Raw genomic sequence first — 13,638 nt, forward strand, 5'->3', positions numbered from 1 at the left:
TCACTCCCACCCAGCCTCCCCGCCCCTTTCGCCCCCTCCCTCGGAGCTGGAGCCGGGAATCCCACGCCCTTGCACCAGCCCGGGGGCTCGGACGAGCCCGGGAGCCGCTGGTCGCCAATCACTGCGCGGTGGAGAGGCGGGCGCTCGACTCCGGCGCGCTGGGGGAGCCAGCTGGCGCTGCCTTCCCGGTAGCCTCAGACGCTCACACCGACACAGACAGACGCACAGACGGGCGGGCAGACACCGACAGAGTCTCCCAGCCGTTTGCGCTCCAGTCCTGGCCTAGGGAGCCCCCCGCACCCTCTGGGGTGCGGCAAACTGCAGCTCGGCAGGCCCGCGCCGGGAGAAGGGAGGGCGCGCAGGCGGCCGGAGGAGAGGAGGTCCCAGCGCGCCCCCGCTGCGATGTGAACCGCGGCGGCTCTCACCTGGAGCCGCACCTGGGGCGCCGAGCTCCGGGGCCGCGGAAAGAATGCACGCCGCCCGTGCGCTCCGCCTGCCGCGTCTGGCCACCCGCAGCCGCCGCGTCCCCACCTGACCATGGAGTGCGCCCTCCTGCTCGCGTGTGCCCTCCCGGCTGCGGGTTCGGGCCCGCCGAGGGGCCCGGCGGGACTGGGGCGCGTGGCCAAGGCAGGTGCCGCCGAGCGGAGCTCCGAGAGCGGGTGGCAGGGGGCGCCCGACGCCAGCCCCGCCGCGCCCCTCACGCGCGATGTCACCTTTTCTCTTACAGGCGCTCCAGCTGTGCTGCCTCTGCTGTGCGTCGGTCGCCGCGGCCTTAGCCAGTGACAGCACCAGCGGCGCCAGCGGCTTAAATGATGGTTCGTATCTGTCCCCTACCCCCAAGAAGGGCCTTTCGCAGCACTTTGTCCCTTCCTTCCCCCAAAGACAGATAAGATGAAAAAGCGCACCCCCTAACCTGGCAGGTGTGCGTTGTCTTGGAAATGGTTCCTGTTTGGAGAGGGGGGAAGGTTGGCAAGGACTGGACTTATCAAAAGAATCAATGCCCCGAGCTGCAAGTCACATAAAAGCAAATACTCTCCCTCCTTCACAGGTGGCTTGTTAAGAAGAACAAGAAAAAAAAAATCTTAACTGCAGTGAGAAATTCGAAGGGAAGTGGACATTAACTAAGGAATTACTTATTTCCTCCCTCTCCTAACTCTTGATGGGGGAAGCTAATTCTTAGTGGGAGATGAAAGAATGCGAGCGTCTTTCCTCGCTCCATCTTTCCTCATTTTTCTCTCCACTTCTGTTCCTTTTCTATCTCTTTTTCTTTCCTTTCTGCTTCCCTTGTTTTACGGATGCCCAAGGCTGCTTTTAGAGAGAGGAAAGCAGGTGACTTGAGGTCTCTGAGTCCTTTATCTGTCTTTTCTGACGTTCCCCAGCCACAAACTTCCAGAAAATCCCTCACTTCGGTCATTTATTAACTTTCCAGTGGAGCCCAGAGGGAAATCCTTGTGTGGTTTCCCATCAGCTACAGGAGAACAGCTGATTCCTGACGCAAGGTGTCTAGCAAAACCTTACAGTTTAACCTGGATTCTTTAGAATTCTGTAATTTTTAATTTTGCAAGGTTATCTCCTTTTCTTGTTAGGGGAATGGGGAGTGGGGCAGGATGGAGTCGTGGAGAAGGGATTCACCTTTTGTCCAAACAGGCTGCAGTTTCTAAAACCACCCCCTCATTCTTATATCAGCATCAGATGGCTGGAGGCCACGTCCGACCCAGCCACCACCTTGTAAGGACCTCACCCTTACTCAGCTCCTGAAGTGATCAATCAGAGATCACTCTTTACAGGGGACACTGACTGCCCTTCTTCCGTCAAGGACTGAATGTAACCAACAGCCTGTTATTCTCCCCTTGGAAACAAGCTGGTAGCAGGTGTCAGGGGCCGCTTGATGTCTGGTTCCATAGAAGGCTGGCTGGATAACGTTCCTACAGAGCCTTCCAAGTAAGAGCAGGCAGAGTTTCAGATGATTTGGCACAAGAAGGTGAGAAACAAACTTCCTGCATATGTCAGGAACCTTTTTCATAATTAAGTTTTAGTTTGACAGAAGGAGAAGGTAGAGTTTCTCTAAGAACTTGTACATAATTAAGAGCCACATCCCTTTAAAGCAATATATCAGATTTTTAAGAGAAGAAAAATATTGTATGTCTGGCTCAGATTTTCAAGGTTAAGAGAAGGGAAAAACTTTTCCCCCCCATTATTGTAAGATATGTGTGTCAATTATACAGCATTTTTAGTTAAAGGAGGGAGTCAAGAAGAAAAACAGGAGTGGGAGGACATAAAGAATATAAAAATGAAAGCTGCCCAAGGAATAAGTCACAGAAGGTTCATAAACAGAAGAAAATTATTGTCTATTAAGGAGAATTCTTTTTTAATGTGAGCCTAATTAGGCCATCACTCGTTGATCTTTGCTAGCTACAGGGGCTCCACTATTCCTTAGTTGTTTTTTTATTGGAGGAGGGGGAAGGTTGTTGACTGTTTAGGGAAAAGAGAAATTTCTCTTCCTTTTCTTCCTCCAGTAACTGGGGACCCAAGTGACTCAAACATGCATCATCATTATTCAACATCTTTCTAAACACTTTCCAAAGTGGTTTCCCATTCTATGCCTCGAAAGTGGAAATGCAGACTGTTTTTTAATGCGCAGAGGGCATATTCCAAATCATTTTGTGGGATGATGCTTTTCAGCTTCAATGTTTGCTGAAAGAAAACAGTGTGCTGGCTTTGCTTTTCAAATAGCAAATTGTATTTTAGCTCCCCCTCTTTGGAACAGTCAGCAATTAGTGCTGCTCTAGGGAGCAATGGTAAAGGTATTTTTAAACATGCCTTTCCAGGTGTCCCCTGATCTGCCACTCCCCCACCAACATGCCTGAGCAATTTTATACATCAGACTATATAGGAGGGTTCTGACAGTTTTGAGGCATTTTTATGCATGCACTGTATTTTATGCTTACAATTAAATGGGATCATCCCTGTGAAAGCTCACAGTAAAATGCTAAGAGTGATACAAGTGCCAGAGTTTTCTTATCACACATAAATAATATTGGAAATATGAAAATGCTGTTGCTTGTTAATGAACTGAAATATCATCTGAAGCTACCCCACACTGTGAGTTAGGACTTGAAATGTAAACTCTGCCTCTGCCAAAATGCTCCCGATTTAGTTTAAGCACAGAGAAATTAACCTCCTTGAAGGAAAATTCCCGATTTTGTAGTTTTATGTTTATTAACTTTATCTTCCAAAAAATTAAATTTTATTTATATGAATGGTTCTGTGGCCAATATTATAAAAGGCCCAGACCATTAAACGTCAAAAGAATGTTCTAAATCTCTCTCCAGACAATGAGAGGTGTTACATTTTTCCATAGACATCCATGAAATTCATCAAAATTGTGCTTGGCTTTCGGGCACCTGTAGAAATGACTGTGGCAGAGTTAGTTGTAGAGACAGGTCTTCTGCTTCCTGTGCTCCTCTGAATTATATTTGATCTAGGTGCAAGGAAACAGGAACAAAGATATCTTTGAGCGTTGTGTTGCTCTTTGCCAGCTTGCTGGAAAGTGACCATTTGGAATTGTGGGCTCTGGGTGCTGACAGCTAAACTTTTCCCATTGCAGATTACGTCTTTGTCACGCCAGTAGAAGTAGACTCAGCCGGGTCATATATTTCACACGACATTTTGCACAACGGCAGGAAAAAGCGATCGGCGCAGAATGCCAGAAGCTCCCTGCACTACCGATTTTCAGCATTTGGACAGGAACTGCACTTAGAACTTAAGCCCTCGGCGATTTTGAGCAGTCATTTTATTGTCCAGGTACTTGGAAAAGGTGGTGCTTCAGAGACTCAGAAACCCGAGGTGCAGCAATGCTTCTATCAGGGCTTTATCAGAAATGACAGCTCCTCCTCTGTCGCTGTGTCTACGTGCGCTGGCTTGGTAAGTACACCCCAGTCTGAGTTGAGCTCCCTCGTTCGTGTTTTGTGTAACTTGAATGAACAGATGTCTGCAGCATAAGTGCTCTTCCAGCCAACTCCACACATTCACACTGTCAGCCTTGATACTTCTAATATTCTCAATTGAATTAATCTAATCTGCTCCCAGAAAAAGAAAATATAATAGAACTTTAATTACCATTTAGAACATTCTTTTGATGTTTAATGGTCTGGGACTTTTCATTCTCCATGTTTGAGATGATCCCCAAGGAAATTAACTTGATGGATGCCATTCGCTTTGTAATGTCCCGGGAGACCAGGCATTCTATAAATCTAACAAGCTGCATGCGTCTACATGGCTTTGAAATGGGAAAACTGTATTTCAATGCTAAATTGCGTTCAGCAGCCCTGGTAAGATCAACCTTCACTTTGCTGAAGGGAGGCCTTTTGTCTTCTTTGAACTAATCTGTTGCTGGTGTCCTGCTCACGTAAGACATCCTTTCAGAATGTGATGTGTGCTGTTTCTGGGCTGGCAGGATTAAATGTGGCATCCAGGGAAGCAGAACCTTTTAAAAGCATTTGGGACAAGTGTTATTTCCTCCCTATGTAATCCTCATCTGCTGAGCACCAGGCCAAGAATATCAGTGTAAATGATACTCTTCTCAGGATTCAATCAAATATATGAGGCGGTAAATGTTGTTCTGAGTGGATTTCCTTCTGTGTTGTGATTGGGAAGTGTCTTGAATTGACAGAAGAGTTTGTGTGTGTTGAGACACATGGCGATTATGCTCTGGCATGGCCAGAAGAAGGAAAATGTGAGAAAGCCCAAGTGAGGTTGTAGTGAGTAATGTACATGGTACATCATGGCACAAAGCAAGAGGGATGGCTTGGGTGCAGGTGAATGGGGACTCCCATGTTCCTTGTTAGTTGAAACTTTCAGTTACTTTTTAATTTTTTCCCCCTATTATGGCCTGAAATTTAGCTAAAACCTTTCATTACAACCACAATCATGGTATTCTTTCTTTGGTTCGTTTAAAATGATGAACATGGCTCACCATTGACCTATATATTACAACATGGTTACATGGCCCTGTGTGTGCACACATGACTATATCTTGTGCACATGAGTATATCTTGTTTGTTTGTCTTGTTGTGGCACATCTCCTACTCTTTATTTAGCCTCCCCTCTGTATTTCTCTTTCTTCTGTCTATCCCAGTATCCTAAAGGAGGAGTTTACACAACCCACCATAGCGGCTTAAACTATCCCATTCCACATACCAGTAGTTAAAAGCAGTCTGCCCAGGTTCTAATTCTCAAACCAGCATTTACTTGTAGGACCTTAGACAAATTGTTTAACTGTATGTTAAGTAGAGTTAACTATGCCTTAGTTTCTTTATTTCTATGATGGGAATAACAAGAGTTTACATTACAGGGCAGTGGGGATTCAGTGACTTCTTATGTGGAAAGTGCTATAGCAGTTCCTGGCAGGGAATAATTGCTCTATAGGTGTTCTATTTTTGGCAAAACTTAGCCTCCTCATGTTTAGCACTCTCAGGGCTTCACTCTGTGAGTGATGGGAAGTCTGATCAATTGTCTCAAATTAATAATCTCATAGTAATAGATTAATATTATCAAAATTTCACATGAGTAGAATCAAAATTTTTCTGTATGAAGATTTCACAATGTTTTTGTCCATTGTTTAAAAACTTTTAGGTTCAGGGGTACAAGTGAAGGTTTGTCACGTAGGTGAACTAATGTCAGAAGGGTTTGTTGTACAGATTATTTCATCACCCATATATTAAGCCCAATACCCAATGGTTATCTCTTCTGTTCCCCTCTCTTCTCCCACCCTCCACCTCCAAGTAGACCCCAGTGTCTGTTGTTCGCTTCTTTGTGTTCCTGAGTTCTCATCATTTAGCTCCCACTTATAAGTGAGAACGTGGAATTTGAGTTTCTGTTCCTGCGTTAGTTTGCTAATGATAATAGCCTTCCTCTCCATCCATGTTCCTGCAAAAGACCTGATCTCGTTTATTTTTATGGCTCCATAGTGTTCCATGATGTATATGTACCACATTTTCTTTATCCAGTCTGTCACTGATGGGCATTTAGGTCGATTCTATGTCTTTCCTATTGTGAATAGTGCAGCAATAAACATTCACATGCGTGTGTCTTTATGGTAGAATGGTTTATGTTCCTCTCATACCTAGTAATGGGATTGCTGGGTTGAGTGGTAGTTCTGCTTTTAGCTCTTTGAAAAATTGCCATACTGCTTTCCACAATGGTTGAACTAATTTACACCCCCACCAGCAGTTTGGGGCTGTTATGAGTGAACATTCTTGTATATGCATTTTGATGAACTTATGGACACATTCTGTTCGACACATGCCTAAGAATAACGTTGTTGAGTCATAGAGTATGTATAAATTGAGTTATTCCTTATCTGAAATGTTTGAGACCAGAAGTGTTGTGGATTTTCAATTTGGGGAGGATTTTGGAATATTTGCAGAATATATTCTGATTCAGCATCTCTAATGCAAAAATCTGAAATGCTCCAGTAAGCATTTTCTTTGAGTATCATAACAGTACTCAAAAGTTTCAGATTTTGGAGCATTTCAGATTTCAAATTTTTGGATTGGGGTACTCAACCTGTGTATGTTCAGCTTTAATGAGTACTGACAAGCAGCTTTTCAAAGTGATTGTACTAATTTAAACTCTCATCCCCAGTGTATGAGAGTTCCAGTTGCTCCAAATCCTCCTGAAGACTTGATATTGCCTATTTTTCCATTTTAGCTGTTCTGATTGATAGGTGTGAAGTAGTACCACATTATGGGTGTAGTTTGCATTGTTCTGATGGTTAAGGAAATTGAAGGCATTTTTTTGTTTACATTTTCTTAGAGACATTGCTCAGCTTCTTTGGCTAATCAGGGCTTCATAACTCCTCTAAAGTTAATTAGCAACTATAGTAACGGATTCAGAATCGTAGATGATTCAAGAGTTCAGAAAAGGAACAAGCCTTTAACAGGCTTGTTGGAGAGACTCATTGAGTTAACATGCCAGGAGAGACAGCTACTCTTTTTCTATTAGTATAGAGACTGAGAATAGATGAATGAGACTGGGAGATGAAACTTCTTCACCTGAAGTTTATATATCGCGTTTCTCTGAATGGGGCCAGACCACTGGCCTTAGGATCCTTTCGGATGTGGTAGCAATTTTGTAGTGTGCATGCAGTGTATATTAGGAAAGCAGTGTCACCTTTAAATGATTTGACCAAGTACTAATAGGAATCTGCCATTATCTTGACTGCTAGAGAAGTCCCCGAAGAAAGTGAAAAATGGTGGAATGGTTATAATAGTGAATACATATGTAGATACATACATATAAGCAGGCATGCATGCATACATACTCCAGCTAAAATTTTCCTAGCAGAGAATTTGCCTTAATAATTCAGAATTAACCTGTTTGAAATATTTGTAATAATTTCTTAAAATGAACACATCTCCCCTGCCAACTCACAGGTCTCACTTTATTCCAGAATTGAGGTAGTTGTTACTTACTTGGAATAATTCATGAAACGAGTTGCACACTTCCCTGAGTAAATACTGCCTACTGTTATGTTTAGAGATGATTGTTTTAAAAATTTTGAATGCTTCTATATATGCAACCTAGAAAAAGTGACCCCTGTCTTCTATACCAGGTGGCCTTATAATCTGTGAAGTACCAGGATTTGCAGCCTTTGTCCCAGAATCTCAGAGGTACAGATTAACCTAATCTAATGGTGATCTGCCATGTCTGTCCTTTCTGCTATATCCAGCCTCTCTCTGACTAGCACAGGGATGGGAAAGTCATTACATCCAGCAAGCCATGACATTGGTGGAGACTCTTCATTTTGCTGTTGAACCAGAGTCTTAAAAATTTTACCTGTATTTCTTAATTTTGTCTTCCAACAGAACAAACTTGCATGTTTCTTCCTATGTACTAAGAGATCTAAGAAATTTTACTGCTCAAAAATAGTCTGTCTTAGTGATCCTTTTTGTCAGGACAATGATTATCAGAGTGTGATCAATTATGATTAGCTTCACTTGAAGGGCTGGAAATGTGAATTCCTTTGTCTACAACAGAAGCTCAGGGAGGCTGGACACAGGAAAGTGTATTTTTAATTCTCTAGATGATTCTGATGCGTACGAATATCTGAGAACTACTTAGTGAAAATGCTTGTATTTTTGGAGCTTGTTAGAAGGACACATTAACTCATCATTTTTTATTGTTTTTTTTTTTTTTTTTTAGAGACAGGGTCTTTGTCATCTAGGCTTCAGTACAGTGGTATATTCATGGCTCACTGGAGGTTCAACTTCCCAAGCTTAAGCAGTCCTCCCAACTCAGGCCCCAAAGTAGCTGGGACTACAGGCATGTACCACCACACCCAGCCAATTTTTGTAGAGGTGAGGTTTTGCCCTGTTGCCCAGGCTGGCCTCGAACTTCTGGGATCAAGCAATCTTCCTGCCTCTGCCTCCCAAAGTGCTGGGATTACCAGGCTTGAGCCACCACACCCCAGCCCATCCTCTTTTCATTCGACAACTATTATCCTCTGGTGTGTCAGGCACTGTTGAGAGCATGGTGGATGAAGCTTACCAACAAGGTGGATGTTAGACCCAGGTTGTAGAGCTTACAGTCTAGGGCAGAGGATGAAGCAATACTTTTAGACCTGGAAATTGCTATTTTTATTGTGAACCAAGCTGTGACTCAACCCTGAAACAAGGAGTTTACAGAGTATGGTTTTAGAAAAGTGGGGAGCTGGTCAAGTTATTGCCAAAATGCAACCTCTCTGAGCTGTACAATGCATATTAGTATACTGACAAGTCAGAAATGTCTTGTATTAAAGACACCTGTTTAACTCTGTTTATACCTAGAGTTTCTGTAACTTCTTTGGTCAATGAATTTTTTTTTTTTCCCCAAGGAGCATCTCTTCACAGTTTGGTGGTGACATGAAAAACATCAATGCAATGGTTCCCGAAAGAGATGCCATAATATTATGTATTAATTTTTAACTGTTAAGAGATGCTCCAGGAATAAGTGCTTTATGGTCATACAAGTTAGGGAAAATTTAGAGGTTTAAAGGAAGCTAAACAAACGTCTTTAACATATTTCACACCTTTTAATGCACTAATATGCATTGTGAAGTGCCAAGAGGTAGGATTTCCATACTAATTTGAGCGCTTCTCCCCACCAACCCCCCCTTTTTTTTGTTTGTTTTTGATATGGAGTCTCGCTCTGTTGCCCAGGCTGGAGTGTAGCGATCTTGGCTCACTGCAACCTCTGTCTCCCAGATTCAAGCGATTCCAAGCAGCTGGGATTACAGGCATCCTCCACCATGCCTGGCTAATCTTTTTGGTATTTTTAGTAGAGATGGCATTTCACCATGTTGGCCAGGCTGGTCTTGAACTCCTCACCTCAGGTGATCCGCCCGCCTCAACCTCCCAAAGTGCTGGAATTACAGGTGTGAGCCACCGTGCCCGGCCCACTCTTTCTGTTTTTGAACCACACTTCCATCAACATCATGTACCAGCGTTCTGCGGTTCACCCTAAAAGAGCAATTCCTAAGTCTGAGATTATTTGTACTTTCTTTACTTGTACCTGACATGTGTTCCGGTTGGGGAAATGCACCCCTTGCTTAAGAAATTATAAACCAAGCTCCATTCTTCATGTGAAGATTGATTGAAAAGACATGCAAAAACTGTCAGTCATATTGCATTTCTGCCCAGCTTTGTAATACATGGGTGAGTTTACCATTGATGAATAACTTCTGTGAAGGCCCAGCTGGCAAGAGTAGTGGACTGCTTTGCTGTTTCTCTTGGATCTTCTGCCCGGTGTCTGATTACCATCCAGCCTTAGCACTGCATCTGATGCTCTGAGTGGAGTATGTACCGTGATCAAGGCTGCCATGAGAACCCCCTCCAGCCTCAATTCCTGATGCATCATCCAATTTTGTCACTCGGTTTCCCCTCGTTTCTCTTTTCTTTGTCCCCAACAATTAAACCGTAAGTGGCATTTCTCCCCCATGGCTGGCTGCCCTAATGTCCCCATTGTATCTTTTTTTAGTGGTGGCCTTTTTTAGACTACGACTGCAGTGACGCATTCTCCAGAGAGCCTGGGTTCTTGCAGAACTTTGGAAGCAATTGGATTTCAATAGGTGGTAGGGATGCTTTGATCTCCCCCTTTCAAAAGTATTTTATGACTCAGAAAGCTCAGTCATTGAGTTGTCTGTTGCTGGTCACTGCCTGCCAAATAGTCTTTACAAAGCTGATTTCCATTCATAAAAGGGCTGAAGTTGAATGACCTTGGTCCGTGGCGGGCAGCAAGAAACTAGGCTCAGCTGCTTTGCAGGGCCTTGTTAGCTAGTAGGGGTTTGTTGAATTACATATACCCCCTTGGAGCTTTTCAGTCACTTGAGAGGATCACGTGAAGTTAAGGATTAGACTGGGTTGTACTTACGTGTTTTGTGAGACAGGCTAACTGAAATCGGTGATGTTTTCTTAGGCTATTACTCAATTCATCAAGAAAGGTTAAAAAGTTGCTTGTTTTTTGTCATTTTGTTTTGGCTTCTCTCCTCTTCAGACATGATTTGTGAAGAGAATTATTTGCTCATAACAAACTTGAAGCAAAATGCCAGATTAAACTTCTTTTTAAAAAGAATAGCCAAGGTTCTTGCCAGAGAGCAGGACCCCACGGTGACTAAGGCCGGTTTGAGGGGTCTCACATGGGAGGCTGAAAGGCCATTCCTTCCTGCCTATGCTGCCTGCCTTTTTTTTTTTGAGACAGAGTTTTGCTGTTGTTGCCCAGGCCGAAGTGCAATGGCGTGATCTCGGCTCACTGCAACCTCCGCCTCACGGGTTCAAGCAGTTCTCCTGCCTCAGCCTGCTGAGTAGCTGGGATTACAGGCATGTGCCACCATGTCCGGCTAATTTTGTATTTTTAGCAGGAATGGGGTTTCTGCATGTTGGTCAGGCTGGTCTTGAACTCCCGACCTTAGGTGATCTGCCTGCCTTGGCCTCCCAAAGTGCTGGGATTACAGGCGTGAGCCACCGCGCCCAGCCTGCCTGCCTTTTTGGGTATGTCCACTAAGGCATCAGGCTCCCCAAGTCCTGTGTTGTAAGTATTGGGCTTCCTTCATGTCTCTGGGCCTTGGTTTTTCTCATCTGTAAAGTGGGAACCGTACCTCTTTTTCTCTCATAAGATGGTGAAGATTTATGAGTGTTTAGCTTGGTATTCGGTGGAAGCTCCATGCTTGATTAGTCTTGAATTTGAACTAGGAGAAGGTCTTGGAAGGAAATGGCCATTGAAGTCACCCAAAACACACACATATTCTCTCTCTCTCTTTACCAGCTACCACCCCTGTCTTGCCTTAAGGCGTTTTAAAGTTCAACCCTGTCAGAACAGGAAATGAAGACTTTGATACTGGCAATTCTCCTTGCGGGAATGCTTGGAGATCTTGTGGGAGGGAAAAGTAACCACTACTTTATAAACTGAAGACATAAAATGAGAGAAAAAGAAAGAGGAGTATCAACAGATAGATAATGACTTGCATCAATTCATGTATGATGAAGCAGCATAGTGTAATGTCTTTGGGCTGAGACTCTGAAGTTCCATCTCTTGTCTTTGCTAGCTACATAACACAGGGAAAACTCTTTAACCTGGCTACGCTTTATTTCTTCATTGATAAGTTGAGGATAATGATAGTACTTCTCTGACGGGGGCTGTGGATGCTTAATTGCAAGAAAAATATTCTATGTGCATAGTTAGAATGATATTATTACTATATCATTATGAAAGCCAATATCATTACCTGGCACATAGTAATAATATCAGTTGTGATAATGATATAGTACTAATTATCTTTATTGCAGACCTTCCTCTGCAAAGGAGTTTTCAAAATTGACTACTGACAGTTCTTACAACCCACGGGCAGAAAAGAGTTTCAGCCTAGATAAAAACATAACAGTTCATACTTATGAACTACTCTGGCTATTAACACTGGAGCCATTGAGAAGAGATTCAGCTAAAATACACAGGGAGGCCTTTAGAATATTTAACTGCGAGCTGACATTATAAGTAGTTAACGTCTGAGGTATAGGATTTTTTTTAGTAAGGCACCTCAAAAGGACCTGGGCACTTGAAAAGAAAAATACGTGTAGGTCCCACCTCTGAAAATTCAGTAGGTCCTTGGTAGAGCCTAGGGATTCAAGTTTAATAAAGGAAAGAAAAGCTTCACATACGGGGGACTCAGAGTCATTGTCTTCAAGGTGTCTGAACAGGACCTTCAGTGGAAACGAGACTGCCTGAACCTCTCTGGGAGAGTTGTTTTTGCTTTGTGGAATGCATCACACCATATTAAGTGTGACTGTCAATGCACAGCCTAGCATTATCTGCTAGGTATTCTAGGGAGGGAAGTGGGGTGACTAGTGTGAATCAAAATGTAGAGATCGTTCTTGTTTATATATTATAAGACTTTCAGTTGTAAGTAGAAAACTCCATCTCAGGCTATGTTAAGCATAAAAAATATGCACTTTTTTGGCTCTGGAATAATCTTCCTAATTCATCCTTTCCTTCCTCTATCCCTCCCTCCTTTCTTTCTTTCCTTTCTTCCCTTCTCCCTCCTTTTTTCTCTTCTTTCTTCTTTTCCTTCCTCCCTGCCTCCTTCCTTTCTGCCTCCCTTCCTTCCTCTTTTTTTTTTCACCCTCCTGTCTTCTTCCCTCCCTCGCATCTCCCTGCATCTCTTCCTTCCTCCCTTGTACTAGGATTGGCTAGCTTTCAGCAAGGCTAGATCCAAGCTGTCCAATGATGTCACCACTGTTCTCTTTCTCTTGGCTCTTCTTGCTTCTGCTTGGCTTCCTTCTGCATGTGTGGCCACCTGAGGTGAAGATTTCAACACTTCCTTGGGTACCTGGCATCTCCTGTGACTTATTCAGCAGTAACTCCACAGGTGGACCCTACATAATACCTGAGAAGAAGTATGTGGGGCTGAGAGCTTTATATGATCTCTCACCTGTCTGCGAGCCTCAGAGGACCACATTAAATTTGTCTCTGTATCCAAACAAGACTAAACCATATTTTTATTTATGGATTGGTCTGTGCATTAATGCACAGAAGCAGGTCTGGAATGATGCATAGCAAACTGAGGGCTGCACAGTTTTCGGCTGGACACTCTTCGTGAAACCAGAGCTTATTATTTCTGGAAGTTGTGTGTGTGGTTAAAACATACATAAATTGCATTAGCCAAACATCTTTTTTGGTGAGGGAAGAGGGATTACTTAAAAACAATGTATATTTTGGAGGGTTTTTTTAATTAGTACCCGTAAATCTATGTTATTCTTTTAATTGCTGCGTATTTATTTTCTTCTGATTAATGTTTATTTCCAGGATTTTTTTGTGATGCTGCTGAAAATAACATGCAGATATATGACGCTTCTTAGTTGCATGCAATTGTATATTTTATGAGGAGGGTAGGGAGAGAGAGACCTACTTTGTGAAAAGCTGACATGTCAAATACATATGGGACATCAGCTATAGCCAGATATGGCTTGCCGATATTGACATTAGCCACCCAGAATCACCATCATTAATACCTTGCTTGTATGACATGCAAAGTTACTGAGAACTGATTTCATCCTTGTTTTCCATGAGCCTAGGGAAGTGGCTTAGAAAGTTCTCTCCAGAAGACCC

At 43.2% G+C, this 13,638-nt stretch overlaps 1 protein-coding gene across 2 annotated transcripts in view; it reads left to right on the forward strand.

The window, feature by feature from the left end:
• Positions 1–537: 537 nt before the first annotated feature.
• ADAMTS18 (ADAM metallopeptidase with thrombospondin type 1 motif 18) overlaps positions 538–13,638 on the forward strand; it is a 151,673-nt gene continuing 138,572 nt past the window's right edge. Inside the window, exons 1-3 of one of the 2 annotated variants that reach the window (XM_058440643.1) lie at positions 538–627; positions 728–815; positions 3,608–3,924. In XM_058440643.1, coding sequence (XP_058296626.1) covers positions 538–627; positions 728–815; positions 3,608–3,924 — 495 coding nt within the window. Of the gene's footprint in view, positions 628–727; positions 816–3,607; positions 3,925–13,638 lie in introns of those variants that run through there. The other variant, XM_032156372.2, reaches the window with a different exon arrangement.

This window comes from Hylobates moloch, unplaced genomic scaffold (genome assembly GCF_009828535.3).
Source record: "Hylobates moloch isolate HMO894 unplaced genomic scaffold, HMol_V3 SCAFFOLD_6, whole genome shotgun sequence".
Taxonomy (NCBI): Eukaryota; Metazoa; Chordata; class Mammalia; order Primates; family Hylobatidae; genus Hylobates; species Hylobates moloch.